The following is a 14,606-nucleotide window of genomic DNA, read 5'->3' on the forward strand; positions in this document are numbered from 1 at the left end:
AGGAAGGTCGCATAGGTAGCGGAGGAGCATAATTGCTCTAGGGAATCGCGCAGCTCGACTGCTACATTGGTTTTGAATTTAGATTCTAAGAGAGAAAAGGAGTTCCGGTCAGCAATTCATCCGCATGCAAGCAGTAGAGATGAGCAATCCACCACCAAAAAGAAAGGAAATACATACCTATAGCAGGATCCCCAAGCTTCGCAGCATATATGTCAATATTGCGCTCCACGACGTCGCGATCCATTGCCGCGATAAGACCAATAAGTGGCCCTGGCACATTCCCCTGCTACCACGCTAAGCAAGTTATTGCCAGGCCCTGAGGCCGGCTTGTTGCAAGAACTCCGTGAACTGCTTCGCTCTGGCCGACAATTTACATTCGGAGGGAGAATTTCTGCCGCAAGTTCTGGGTCATAGGAGAAAGTAAAATAGGTAAAAAGTAGAATTTAGAGAAAGAACTGTTTGATCAAGTAAACAGTAGCTCAATGAGAAATGGTAGATTCACGTCGTAGCGGCGGAGATTCTTCGAATGGATAATGTTGATAAACGCGGAGAGAGAACCTTTTGGCGAGACTATGGAAGCTGGGGGGGATCGCTGAGACCCTGTAAAATCCACTAAGCTGGCTTAGGCATAGTCTGGGTATAGTGGCCTACTAGCGCCGGTACGGAGAATCTATTGTCCAACTTTAGCCGCGGCGTGTACGGAGTACTCGGTAACCTTAACGCGCGTTTAACTGACTGACCATCGTGCTTGGAAAAAGCCAACCAGACGCAGGTCCTGATAGATACGCTTGGATATTTCTTTAGACGTAGTATCAATCCATTTGCAAAAGGTATCTGAAAACCGCATCACAGGGGTCCTAAACGTAACCCAGACCAAGGAACAAGGCAACGCCGCCCGCACCAGTTTTCCCTAACCTGACGCGATCTAGAACAGTCCAAGCAGTCCTATTTTCCATAGTCATGGTCGGCAGAAGACAATGAATCAAAGCATCAAAAGAAAGTCCCATGTACACAAGAAACCAGGGATTATTAAACTAGAGGGCGCGCAAAGGCGATAACAAAGCAGGTAGGCCGGTGCATGGGAAAATGAGGTAAAACAAAATCACGGGAGTCATTGCAGCTTGCTCATGCCAAATGTCATCATTGTACAGATCAGCAAAATGTTCGAACTTCATCAAAGAACAATCGTATCATATCGTTCGCATGATGTTGCTGGTGGAGTTACTGCGGGTAACTGCTGGCGTTGACGACGACGGTCCGCTGCCACTCCCAACAGAGCTACGTCGTTCGCCGCGTCTTCTATGCCCAGTGCCGGTCCCACTGCGCCGTCCCCGAGAATCATCGAACGATCCACGTCGGTGCCTCTGAGTCAAACGTATGTAACGTTAGAATCATTGCGGCTAAAGACATCAATAATACGGTCTATCAAGTGATGAAGAAGGGCAGTCAAGCAAATTTGGGAAGAAAAAAACGGCTGGGAATTTATCAACCAACGTATGAGCCACTAACCGAAGTCTGTCCCTCCCGCTCTGGCAGTCGCGGCTGATTAGGGTCCTTGGCAGTTGTGCCCTCATCCTGCAGCTTCAAAGCATTAAGCCGCTGCCGATTATCCTGTGTAATAAGCTCCGGGTCCTCTGGGTGGGAAGCAAGTTTCGGCAGCACTTTTGTCGGACGAACGGCTTTATCCTTTGACTGTTGGGCGCGTGCTAACTCTTCCAGCCGTTGCCATTTTGCCTTTCTATTCTGTTCACGAGCGGGCGCACTATTCTGGAGTTCCCGGTATTCATGGGAGCAGTCGTCGAATAATTGTGGGTTTATTTCCATGAACATTTTCATCGCGGTGTATACCATACTGTGTATCGTTCTGTACTTTGTAAGTACTGTAATAAATCAAAGGATTCTGTATATTTGACCAACCTATTCCAATGTGATTGAGAATTTTCGTAAAGCGAAGGGAACATAATCGGGAGTATAGTTTCCACATTGTCGCCAACGAGATTGCAAAAGTATTCGTTATTCCAGAAATATAACGCTCGTTCAGCAACCTAAATAGTCAGCAAGAAAACGAAATAAGAGTAGACAGGGTTGATCATACCTGGAAGTGAGGACTTGCAACTGATTTGGCTAGCTGATGGAAGAGAGGCTCTTTGACTTTGGCAAATTCTGAGGGATCCATAACCTCGAAAATATCCTCAACTTCGTTGAGGAACATTACCTCCTTGGTACTATTGGTTTTGGGCCAGAAGCGAAGGAGTCCAAGTACAACCTACATAGGATGTTAGCATAGAAATCAAAACATGGGAGGTGATACACTTACTTCCTCAGTCAAAGTGGATTCTTTCTCGAGGAATTGAACAATACAGTACGCTAGTTGAGGATGGTACATACTCAGGCTCTTGACTTTATGAAGCGGGATCAAAGCTCGTGTAAGAAACGTCTTGTGTTCTGGTTTGAGCGGAAGGGCAAATCCGTTGATAATGGAGCCAAGAATTTCCAAAAGTTCTGCAATGCCATTGAAACGTTCGGTTTCATACATAAATTGAAAGAACACATTGCCGATAGACTTGCGAATGTATGAGCGGAGGTTCAGGAATTTTCCGTAGATGCGGTGCAGGGTGGTCTTGAGAAAATCGCGTTCCCGAGGGTCTTCCGAGTCGAACAATTCCAGGAGCTGTGACAACCGTTCAGATTAGCCTCGAGTTTAAACGAGTATACGAGGGTTTGCTCACTTGTAAGACAAAATGTTGGTCGATGTAAGCTTTTGCGACGTTGGTGTTAAAGTCCTGGCTCTCGATAAACCGAAGGAAAAACTCATAGACGACTTGAATGTGCGGCCAGGCAACTTCTAAAACTGGCTCGTCTTCTTCAGGGTCGAAGGTATCTCCTTGCGGATTCACTGGAGGTGGGATCGGTCGGAACAGGTTCTTCGCGAACATCTCTACCACTTTGGGGTACATTGGGTCAGTGATAACGGATCGGTTATTCGCAACATAATCTAGCAACTCATGTAGCGCCAGACGCTTGATTTCTTTCGATTTCATATCTCCGGTCGGATCATTAAAATCGAAAATGATATTGCATTGCTCAATCTTCTGCATGAAGAGGTCCTGTCGACGGTTTGGCGGTACTTCATGAAATCCAGGAAGCTTTTCAAGGTCTCTTTGGCGTTGATCCGATATGTCAAAGCGGGAAGAATGCTGTCGCTTTGGAGTTCGAATGCCCTCGGGAACATCTCTCGGCGTTGTATGCAACCGATCGAAAGCATGGGATTTCTGTCCAACTTTGGGCGGTTGAAGGTCACCAGGCATTGTTTCTGCAGCTCCGGGAGGTGGTATATGCTGTGAGTCTGTTGTCAGCTGTGGAAAAGATCCACGAAAATTCTCAGGTGAAGACATTGGGAAAACTCCAGGAAGGCTATAAATGAAAGAAGGGACGAAAGATAGATGGGACGGATAACCAAAGTGAAGTGATAATGGAAGGCAGAAACAGAAAAAGATAAGACAAGAACATGGGATAGATATGAAGGGGAAGGAGGAGGAAGCTAGTGCTGAGGTTATTAATTCACTTGAGATGAATTGGAAAGTGAGTGACCTGTGAAATGAAGTGATGAAAAAGTGAAGAGACGAAAGCTCACTTTAGGACGGAAGAAGAACGTGTGTGAAAATGACAAGATGAGGAACAGTTGTTAAGTAGGAGTAGAAGGCGGGTGGAGAGGTATTTCGGCCAAAGTAGGTTTAAGGAGCGCAAAGGGCTGAAAGTGAAGGGGTATGATAGCAGCAGCACCATCCTTCATCTGAGAGGGCAAATAGATTGCGCACAACTGGCGGCTAAGGGCAGAATATGAAGGGGATCTCGGGCACAAAATTGTCCTTTTGCTTCGTGTAGACAGACATGCAACAAACTATGCTCATTTAACGATAGAAAATCAAGAGCCATAGATGGTAAAGTTGATTCCAATCAGGCCCTGAGCAAAAACAAGAGCGAGGACGAAGATCAAGGGCGTTCAAGGACGACAATAAGGAGAGATTAAGAGCGAAATTCTCGGTAGAAAAGGGAGAGCGTACCGGAGCGCTAGGGCTAATGATCACGCTTGGAGTGATTTGCTGGACCTGCCGAGATGGGGTTCCCGGCCCGTTCATCGACATCTGTCCAGGATGCATTCCCCCATGAGGTTGCTGAGGAGTGTAATGTTGAGGAGCAGGCGCTGGACTTGGCATGACGTGGGCGTTGTGGTGAATGGTCATTTGGGGCTGGCCGGCATTTTCAGGAGGCGCAGAACCCTTTCCTTTTGTATCATTTAACGCTGTTGAGGATGAGTTGGGGGTTCCATGGTTCGAGTTCGTGGGAGAAGGACCTTGTCCAGCAGAAGTGGGCACGGGATTTGGGGGAGCGGCGTTGTTGGATGATGATGAGGAGTCTTTCTTCTTCGAGGACTTGTTCGAGTCTTTCGCGCGCGAAAGCTGTTCATGCTATTACTGTTATTCACGTTCATCCTCGATTGTCCGAAAACAATGCCGACGAGATTGGGATCAAGGTCCGGGAATCTGCATACCACTCTCTGCCTGAATCCTTTCATTTTAGCCAGCAGATCTCCTTCCACATGTAAGAGATTTGGCTAAAGATATGTCTATCCACAACGGTATCTCTTATACTCGGAGGGAAAAGAGGTGGGACAGCGGATCCGTTTCGCGGCACACAGAGGAGTAGCCACGCTACTCTGGCTGAACCTATCTCAACAACAGTGAGAGACTGCAAAGAAAATAAATCATAGTAAAATATAGAGAAAAAGCAACCAATCGATCAAACAAAAAAGCCTAAGAACAACTCATGCGATAGATTGAGAGGCGGAGTGGAAAAGGATAGGGATGGTGGTCTTCGAGATTGAGGTGTGAAGTCACCGGAGACTCGGGCAGCAGAACCACAGCCAGATAGATCGAGCCAAAGGTAGGTAAACAGTCGACAGCAGAACCCGCCTAAGCAAACCAAAACAACATACCTCGAACAAGCGAGCAGAGCGACAATGGCGACGTGTATTTCTGGCGGCTGTTCTTCTTCTTCAAACGAGATACCTCGCACCTACCACGGGAGCTGAGGCACGGAGACAGGAGGCGGGGAGACTCCAGCGAGGCAAAAGCGGTGGAGGAAAGGAGGACGTGGGCCAGCAATAATAATCACCACCGTTGGGTCTGAGAGTTCGTGTCACCGAGGGCAGTGATGCAGGGAGAAGATGCCAGGGAAGGCCAGCAGTCAATGGAACTCAAGAGATCGCAGGTCGATGAGGAGAGCTTGCAGAGGGTCGGGGAGGCCATAATAATCTCCATCTGGCGACCGATTCCAGAAGGGAGCTTTTAGACTCTGGGCATAATTTACGCTACGGAGTACAGCGTGGGAGGTGGAATTAACTCTAGCGCCGTGTTTGATGTTTCATGAGCTGCCTTAGCTAAGCACGATTATGTCATTGATGTTTGAGTTTGCTTGCTGGTCTTGGCATTCCGCGATATAGAAGTTAGATGCAGGGAGAGCTGTTTAGTTAACTACTGAACAATGAACCTCCCAAAATGTCAATGTTGTAGACCGACTCTTGAACGTCTGCTCTTATGACCGTGTTTGCCAGTTACTATACCCCCTATACCCCTGCTACATCTCTGGCAAACTCCTCGAGTCATGGCTTCTTGGAAAGGCTCTACCACCGCCCCCTGGTACACCATACCCCCGCGAGAAATCGTCGACGTGGAGCACCCATGCGTGGTCAAGGACGTCGATCGAGCCATCGCCTCACTTCAGCGTGGGCCTGGGATTGCAGAGGTAATCCACCACCTCAAAAGTCTACCAAGGCAAACGCACTTATCATCCGCGTCTCTCAGATCCTCGACCCATCGCGGCTTAATGCCTCTGCGACTCTCACGCTCAATCCAGCCGATGGGATGAGCAGGCCGCTTTTCTCGACCTCTAAACCAGCCAATAATATGCTTCTCAAGGTGACGGTACCGAAGAGAACGGGCCGGAAACGGAAGCGTAGATCGCAGGAGCCCTATAGGGACGATGCAGCTTCTAGACCCACTGATTCACCTCCGGCCGCAGGGAGCTGTGATGCTAAGCAGTTGCTACGTCGTTTAAGAGATAATGCAGACTGCTATGATATTGAAGTGGTTGGTAAAGTTGAACGAGTTCATGTTTTCAGGAGTGAGTTTTCCCGGAATAGCAATTCTAGAGCTTGCAGGCTGACCTTCGATCACAGGCATACCGGACTTTGTGTATTCCACGACAGCAAGTCCATTTATGACTAAATTCCGCAAAAACATATTGCCGTTCGAATGTTGGCTAAAAAAGTCCTTCTAGTTTCCTATGCTCTCTGCTAACCAAGGTCGTAGACGAAAAGCTAAAGAATTTTGAACTCGATATGAGCAAAGGCGTTACGACGAATGTTGACATCGTTCCCCCACCCTCCTTTAGCCACGTCGAAATGCCGTTCAAGTACAAGTAAGTGATTGTTACGAAAACGTCAGGGGGGAAGGTTGTTACTTGCGAGGCTAACGCTCAAACATAGCTATCGTCAAAATCCCTCCGTCAAACAAGCAATAAATCTCTCCGGTGAAACCATGATGATCAATACGAATCGCATAGCAAAAGTTTTTACTCACCTCGTACCCTCCGACGTGGAATCCGTGCCAACGCAGCCGAGCGAAAGACTACCACCAATCGACACCCTCGACGAAGTGCTGAGGAAGACTATTGATATCCTCCAAGGGCTTTTCAATGACAGGCCGGCCTGGACCCGTCGCGGTATCCGCAACCACCTGATAACCAACGAACAGAAATACGCTCTTCGCTCTGCTGTTCCCTATGTCGGCTATATATTCCGCTCCGGCCCCTGGCGCGACGCAATCGTCAGATTCGGCTACGATCCACGAACAACACCCGAGTCGCGCATCTACCAGACTCTGATGTTCCGCATCCCTCCCAGCGCCGACGCAGCAGACATCGATCCATCCCTTCAGGACCAAATGCTCGCCACCAGCAACACCACCCCCTTGTCCGGCCGCCGCTACACCCTGCCGCGCTTCTCCCAAGTCCTAGGCGACGCAACGGTAGGAAACACATCCCATCTCTTCACCGGCCATCCACCCATCGCCCACGACGGCAAAACCTGGATGATATGCGACATCCGGGACCCCATCGTCACCCGGTGCCTATCACCCTACCACCCCGACGCTCCGCCTCCCCAGCCCACCTGCGAACCCTTCTCCTCGGGCTGGTACGGCAACGTGACGCTTGCCACCGCGCGCGCCATCATGCGCGCCAAGATCCAGCATATGCTCGAGCACAAAGCGAGTTATCCAGATGACGACGACTTCTTGCCGCTGTTCACGCTGCCCGCGCATGCGGAGAGCGAGGAGGACATTGCGCGGTTGGTGCTTAGCCCGAGCGAGGCCGGGGCGAAGTGCTGGCAGATGATGAGTGAGATTAGGGGGACGTTGAAGACGGCGCCTGGGAGGAGGCCTGTGAAACATAAGGGGGATGAGAAGGGCCTGGGGGCGGATGAAGGCCGTAGGAAGCGGGTGCGGTGGGAGGATGAGGAAGAGGGGGAAGATGAAGGTGAGGAGGGGGAAGAAGCTGAAGAAGCGAGGCAGCTCGAAGAGGAAGCGGAGCGCGAAGGGGATGAAGAGGACGAGGGAGATGGAGAAGCCGGTGAGGATGAAGATGATGCGGGAGAAGATGACTGAAGGTCGCTTGGGCATTGATGGCACAACTCACACTCTCAAACCATATGTTGATACTCCAGAATTGTAAACTGAGTTGTGTTTTATTCAAAAAAGATTACAAACTCACATGTATATACGCCAGTAATAATCACAAACCAAGCCGGAATGGTAGACAACAAGTATCCCCCAAATCAACTCCACACCAAAGATCAACACAAGATAGAGAGAAAAAGGCACGCATATTCCAATCGAGTATTTCAGAGGTAGCCAAAAAGCAAAATACCAGGCAAACCATGGCAGTAGGCGACTCACAAAAATATTGAATAGCTAACAGTACTGATTTCAAAGCAAAGCCAACTTGGTTCAAAGGGCATAATTCAGTAGCGTCGTGACCATTAATTGCTCATCATCATTCAGCGAGTGTCATAAGGGTAAACCAGATCATTGCTCATACACACTAACAATGAAGCACGCAAAACGTAGATTGAAGGACTGCATCAGGAATGTGACAAATCTAGGTAATTGACAGAGAAAAGCAGTTAGGAGTGCACTCATTAGGGCAGAGGGTTTGGTTGATTGCCGTGAAATTGCTAGATGCCAAATAGGATTGGGCAAGGGAGGTTATTATCAGCATCTAGGTTGTACTAGGTGCTACAGGCGGGCCAGTTCTGCTGGGGCTACCATCGCTTTCAGCAGTTTTACCAGCCGGGCTAGCGGTTTCCTCAGTTTCAGTCTCTACGGCCGATGATGCCGATTCCTGAGGCGTATTCGGCATCTTGCTAGAAGAGGTAACAGGAGTGGTGCTTTTGATGAGGGAAGAGATAACTGCCTGTTTTAGTAAAGCTGCTTGTTGTGGAGTTGAACTAACTCTGCGAGCCGGGGGTGCCTCGGAGCTAGTCGATGAAGTGCCGGAAGGATTGAGATCGTCTTCCTCGTCCTCAAGAATCTGTATCACAGAAGTGGAAGCATCTTCTCCCTCGGGAATAAAGTCTTTAGGGTCAAGTTCACCAAGAGGAGAACGGGGTCCATCTGTCATTTCGTCGGGACTTGAGAAGGCACGCGAGGGCATTCCAAGAGGAGTCACTTGAGAAGCAAAATCAGGCGGTGGGATGTTTTCTTTCTCCCGCTCCAGATCTTTTCCCTTGGACTCGTCGTCGCTAATGTCGAGCATGCAAGTTCCATGCTCCATCAAGTTCGCCATCTCATCTTGCTCGCTGTCAACGTGTATTTCAAAATCCCAGGCTTTCCGGCGGCTACTGCCACTGCCCGACTTGGATTTTTCGGCGTTGAAAGAGGTTAAACTGAATGTGCCGGCAAGGGCATCTGAGATGGAAAAGGGAGCACGGCCTGCATGACGCTTTGAAAACGATCGCGGATCCACGCGACAAAACCCAGCGCTTCGACGAGCAAACGTCTTTGCAACTTTAGACCTTGGAGAACGGCCGGCCGCAGCACGCAATGGAGCCGACCGCGGAGTCGATGTAGCTAGAGCACGTGGAAGGACTGGGGTGGACACGAGCGACCTAGCCGTATTTTCTGCAGTGATAGATGACGGCTGGCGGGCAGACTGAGCCTTTGATTTGGGCATTCCACTGCTTAACTGGAGCTTTGACCGTTTGGTTGGAGATTCCATAGATGCCGGGTCCACGTTTTCGGCATCCGAGAGATCAGAAACGTCAAGTGGACGCTTGAGAGAGGAGGACCGTAGTCCTAGCGCCATGTGTTAGCAGGGAGGGCAAGCATCTACCTCGCTCTCCACACGTACCATTTTGGTGGTTTTTCGCGCTCTCCACGGCTCGAAGGCGCGTGTCGCTCAACACAGCGAACGGCTGCCTCGAAGCCGGAGAGATTGGCTGAGTGACTGCCGCCATGTTCAGCAGTTGGTTTTCTAAACAGACGAGCACAGAGCATTAGCCTTGAAGAAGTAGTAAGGTGCATGGGCTTCTCGGATTGACGGGGGTCTGCCTCCTTGGCAGCTACAGGTAGAAAGGAGCAGGAAGCGGGCATTACCTTGAGGAATTGAGTGGTCCGACACAAGTGCAGCTCAATGGCAGCGAGCAATTGCAGATGATACTAGATATGAGATCGAAGAGCAAACCACAGGCACGGACGCCAGTTGAGCAGCGTCACGAACGAGGAACTGAGACGCGTAAAGAGGTCGGCAAGGCGCCAGCTGTCACCCGTCGCAAACGTCCAGGGGCAGTGTTTCTTGTGAAACAAAGACGCGACAGACAGGCTGATGCGAGCAATCAGTGAGATGTGTGAAGAGGAAACTGCTCCAAACGCAGATGGGAGATGGGCCAAAGGACGAAGCAACACGCGAGAGCGGGGAAGGGCAGCCTGGTGGTCTATGTAACTATATGGAGCGTCAGCGGAGGGAAGGACGGCATCCCAGCTGGACCTATAATTGGCACGGTCGATGGAGGGGAAGCGAGGATCAGACGAATGGCGCAATCTATTCTGAATGAGAGGGAGCCGTGTTGATCGGTGTTGATCGCGTGTTGTTCTCTTCTCTTCCTCTCCTGTCTGCCTGTCTCTTGCTTCTCTTCTTCTGTCTCTTGCGCTTCTCCTCTTCGCTTCTTGTGTTTTGAACGCGTCGAGAGCGTGTCACGCTAGACTTATCAGGGTTTAGCGCGTGTCTCACTGTCGTCATGGCAATCGCGGGTTTGGCGGTGCTGATTGGCTGGCGGCGGTGATGGTCATCGTGCATGAACAGCCATGACAGCGTCCATTTGCAGTTCCAAAGCAATCCACGGCGGCTGCGTTCAGCTCGATGCTCACGGGAGCTCCGGTTGCGAAACAGGGGCTCTCTTTAAGGAAGACACGGACGGCCAGGACCTGGGATGGCCAAGCCCTCGTAACTAGCGCCCATGATCCAGGGGCCATTACGAGGGAAAGGGCAAGACAAACCACCAGGACGGGCGGCAGTGAACGCTGCAACTCCAAGTCGTTGAATGGCATGGTGGGTTCCTCAATCTGGGGTGCTCTTTGATATCGCCGCCCTCGATCTGTGGCTGCCGCCATCGAGTCATGATTTGGCCATACTGTGCATTGAGGAAAGAATTGCGTGCGATCTCACATATCTGCTCCTCTGAGCGGCGTGGTGCCGCTTGAATGGGATGTGCTGCCCGATATTCCTGACTGTGCGTTGACAATCGATGGTTGGGAATTGCTGGGCTCGCATACCGTCACAAGCAACTGGTCAAACACCTCGGCGATCTGGCCGATGTTCCATCTTGTGTGCTTGAAGACGCCTTTCGTATACCCTGTGCAAGGCCTTGCCAACAAATCTTGCTCGCTCAGTCTGCTTCTCAAGGCGCTGCGGAGTCTTGCCGCTGCACCTGTATGACAGCAGGCTCTCCAAAAGGCCCGTTGACGCTGATTTTGACCATCAGGAAGCGAGAAGCTCGCTCTGATCTTGTGAGGATTATCTGCCAACCTGATCAATAGTGGTTACTTCCTAGCCGCGCATCTGATATCGTGCTACACACCGGCAGATTGACGACCTAGAGACAGGACATGTGGATAGCGCTTCTGAAAGGCACCCGGTGGTCTTCCTGGCTATATAAACGCTGCTCACGCCCGGCCAGGGCTCCCGGACTGATCTCCCAGCCGCAGACTCTCACCACTACGTGAACCATCATTGCACTTTTTCAATCGCCCTTTGAAACTTGCCCAATCTTCTCTCTCCATCTGCCACCATGCTTGCCTTCAAATATCTTCTGCTCACCATTGCCACCGTGGCATCCGCAATGTCAACCCCCATGGACGACCATGACGGCGGCGACGGTCACGACCGTCACTGCAAGGACATGTGCGAGAAGAGAAAGGTTGACTGCTGGCGTGTCGTTGATCATCACTGGGTGAGTGCAAGACCGTTCTGTTGATAATAGAAAGCTGGTGTTTTGCTGACATAGTGCAAATCGAAACAGTACCCCCATTACCGCAAGGTATATCCTGCTTATCAGGTGCGCTGCCGGGGGGATTGTAATACTGACTCGGAATTGTAGCATCCCGGTTGCTGGACTTGCTGCCGAAAGGACGAGTAAATCGTTCCCCGCGAACGGAGCCAGCGGACTTGTCGATGGCGCCTCAGGTGGGAAACTATCAGGATGGCCTGTGGGATGGTTTTGGCTTGTCGTGAGTGCTGGGTCTGGGATGGTTGATGCAGATTCCGTGTCGAGCAAGGCCATGCATCGCTCTACTTGATGAACAGACGTTCCTTTGTAGGATTTCGGGAGAAGTCACCCTTGGAAATTGAACTTGATCTACCATTGATGCATCTCACTGTCTCTCACTCCCGCTTTAAATCTCATTTTGCCAGGGGATGCTGTCCATCGCTCCCTGCCGCTGAACACACTGAGCCGAAGCCCGTACGGCCCATCGAATCGCCTCTTCGATTCCCTTGTGATACCGTTCTCTGCGCTCGTCATCCGTCATATCATCAATGCCCTTTCCAGCTGCCCGTCTTTGCTCCCGCCAGCGGGCAATCTGCACCGCATACCCGCCCACAAATGTATCTCCCGCACCCGTAGTATCCACCACCTTGTCCACCTTTGCAGCCGGCACTTGATTTACACATCGTATCCAGCCCTGCGCATCCTCCTGCGCCTTGCCGCCCGCATCTCCCGCGCTATACCATACCCCCTGAGCCCCCAGCGTCACCACCACATACCGCACCCCCAACCCATGAAAATACCGTGCAATCTGCCTCCGACGCTCCTCCACCTCAGGAATCCCTCTCAGCTCCCCCGGCGCCATAATCTCGCACTCCGTCTCATTCATAATCAAATGGTCAATCGCCCCATACACATCCACCGGCAACCCCCCCTCCGGCGCCGGCGCCGGATTAAACACCACCTCCATCATCCCCGCCCCCTGCTCGTTCTCCTCCTCCTCCTCCTTCCTCTGCCGCCCCACCCCCCTCAGCACCGCAATCACCGTCTCCAGCGGAATCTCCGCCTGCACCACCAGCACATCGGGCCGCGGCCGCCCCGCCAGCGCCAGGTCCAACACCTCCGCCGTCGGCTGCATGCCAGCGTAGTTGGCGCCGGGCGAGAACAAGATGCGATTCTCGCCGTCGGCGGAGCTGTCCACGATGATCACGGCGACGCCCGTGTGCGCATCGCGGATCTGGCGGATGCGCGAGATGTCCACGCCCGAACGCTCCAGGGTGGGCTGCAGGAGGGTGGGAAAGTGCGCGTCGAGACCGCCCACGGCTCCGATCATTTCGATGTGGATGGGCGGTGCGGTTTCGTCTGGGGATGCTGATGAGGACCGGGGGTCGGGGCGCGAGAGTCGGCCGCAGGCGACGGCTTGGTTGGCGCCTTTGCCGCCGGCGCTGGTGGTGAAGGAGCTTGCTGTCAGTGTTTCTCCGGGGCCTGGGAAGCGCGGGGTCACGGTGACCATGTCGGCGTTGAGCGAGCCGATGACTCGGATTGTGGCTGGCATCTTTGCTTGATTGATTGAGATGTTCACTTTTGGACCTGGTATGTCTAGAGTATTCCTGTCGTGGAGAATAGATCTAGGCCGCGCCCGAATGTCAGGGACCAGACAACCAGGGCAATTCGATCTTGTTATGTTCAATTCAACCGATATCTCTCCTTTCGGTGGGAATTTTCTCTCTGGAGCCAGACGCTGCTCAAGCCCTAAAGGCCCCAGATTTATTCTCAGGAGTGACATCAATCTGCTCCACTTGGAAGCTGAAGCGCTGTGCAAGACTACAAATACAAAGGCAAGTGTCAAGACCGCATCAAAAGAATCGCTAGGTATATTAATTCCGTCGTAGCATCTATGCATCAGTCATAAAACCCAAAGTCTTTCGTTTCGACCCTGAAGCCCGTTCGTCTCTCTATGCATATCACAGAGAACCGCTCTCATAGCTTCGCCGGCTGCTTTTCACTTCGAGCAAACCTCAGTCCCTCGCGAATCCCAAGGTCAGCGACCCTCACGGCCCCATTGTACTCGTACGACAATGCATCTTCTAGCGACTGCGCCTGATACGCAGCGTAGTAGCATGAGTTTCGATCCGCATTCAGGCACTCCTGCGGAACTGACGCCAGCAATCGCGCAAGCTTCATGGCCTCGTCAAACGCCTGACCCTTGGGCACTACTCGATTCGCCAAACCCATATGGAGAGCCTCGTGGGCGCCAACCGGACGGCCCGTCAGGATGATGTCCAGCGCCCGTCCCAAGCCAACAATCGACTGAAGCCGCACCGTCCCCCCGTCCAGCAGCGGTATCCCAAAACGCCGGGAAAATATCCCAAATATCACATCCTCCTCCACAATTCTCATATCGGCAATCAGGCTCAACTCCATTCCGCCGGCAACGCAGTGTCCCGACACTGCACAAATCACAGGCTTGGTTACCTGCATCCTGCTCGGCCCGAGAGGCCCGGCGTTGCGATCACGGACTGGTTCAAACTTGGACCGAGTAATGCCACCCACGGCCTTGTCCTGCTTCTGGTTTCCGTTGCCTTCCTTGCTCCTAGACCCTTCTGTCTGTGCATCCCATCCCGCCAGCTGGCTTAGGTCAAAGCCCGCTGAAAAAGTTCCGCCGGTCCCGTGCAGAATGCATATCTTTTGTCGAGGGTCGTTCTCGAAGGCAAGAAATGCGTCGTACAGTCTCTTCGCTGTGGGGAAGTTTATCGCATTTCTTCGCTGAGGTCTATTGATCCCGATAGTGGTGATACCACCTTCTATCGTCGCAATCCGAACCGCTGTGGACTCTGCATGTTGCTTTATCGGAGCTGTCATTGTTTTGATATGACTAATCTGCTCAGGCTACTCTAAAGGCTATATACCTGTAGAGGCTTTCGGGGTAGGCCGTACGCACATTTACACAGAGATCGCGTCGGCGGGGAACTTGTTTTCATACGGCACAGATGCGGTCACAAGTGAT

The 14,606-nt window shown here is 51.7% G+C and overlaps 4 protein-coding genes across 4 annotated transcripts; 1 reads left to right on the forward strand and 3 right to left on the reverse strand.

Annotated features, from left to right (window-relative positions):
- Positions 1 to 1,485: 1,485 nt before the first annotated feature.
- On the reverse strand, positions 1,486 to 4,576 carry UREG_03954 (serine/threonine-protein phosphatase 2A 56 kDa regulatory subunit delta isoform; the record flags this gene model as incomplete). Its single annotated transcript, XM_002544391.1, has 7 exons — positions 1,486 to 1,864; positions 1,918 to 2,045; positions 2,096 to 2,266; positions 2,318 to 2,671; positions 2,730 to 3,338; positions 4,065 to 4,469; positions 4,553 to 4,576. 7 exons carry the CDS (start codon positions 4,574 to 4,576, stop codon positions 1,486 to 1,488), a joined length of 2,070 nt encoding a protein of 689 aa, XP_002544437.1.
- Positions 4,577 to 5,664: 1,088 nt separating this feature from the next.
- Positions 5,665 to 7,724, forward strand: UREG_03955 (uncharacterized protein; the record flags this gene model as incomplete). Its single annotated transcript, XM_002544392.1, has 4 exons — positions 5,665 to 5,805; positions 5,865 to 6,183; positions 6,372 to 6,480; positions 6,548 to 7,724. The coding sequence occupies 4 exons, from the start codon at positions 5,665 to 5,667 to the stop codon at positions 7,722 to 7,724; spliced, it is 1,746 nt and encodes a 581-aa protein (XP_002544438.1).
- A 613-nt stretch (positions 7,725 to 8,337) lies between these two features.
- Positions 8,338 to 9,574, reverse strand: UREG_03956 (uncharacterized protein; the record flags this gene model as incomplete). Its single annotated transcript, XM_002544393.1, has 2 exons — positions 8,338 to 9,413; positions 9,469 to 9,574. 2 exons carry the CDS (start codon positions 9,572 to 9,574, stop codon positions 8,338 to 8,340), a joined length of 1,182 nt encoding a protein of 393 aa, XP_002544439.1.
- A 2,434-nt stretch (positions 9,575 to 12,008) lies between these two features.
- On the reverse strand, positions 12,009 to 14,461 carry UREG_03957 (enoyl-CoA hydratase/carnithine racemase; the record flags this gene model as incomplete). Its single annotated transcript, XM_002544394.1, has 2 exons — positions 12,009 to 13,494; positions 13,617 to 14,461. The coding sequence occupies 2 exons, from the start codon at positions 14,459 to 14,461 to the stop codon at positions 12,009 to 12,011; spliced, it is 2,331 nt and encodes a 776-aa protein (XP_002544440.1).
- Between the last annotated feature and the right edge of the window lie 145 nt (positions 14,462 to 14,606).

This window comes from Uncinocarpus reesii, genomic scaffold (assembly GCF_000003515.1).
Source record: "Uncinocarpus reesii 1704 scaffold_2 genomic scaffold, whole genome shotgun sequence".
Taxonomy (NCBI): Eukaryota; Fungi; Ascomycota; class Eurotiomycetes; order Onygenales; family Onygenaceae; genus Uncinocarpus; species Uncinocarpus reesii.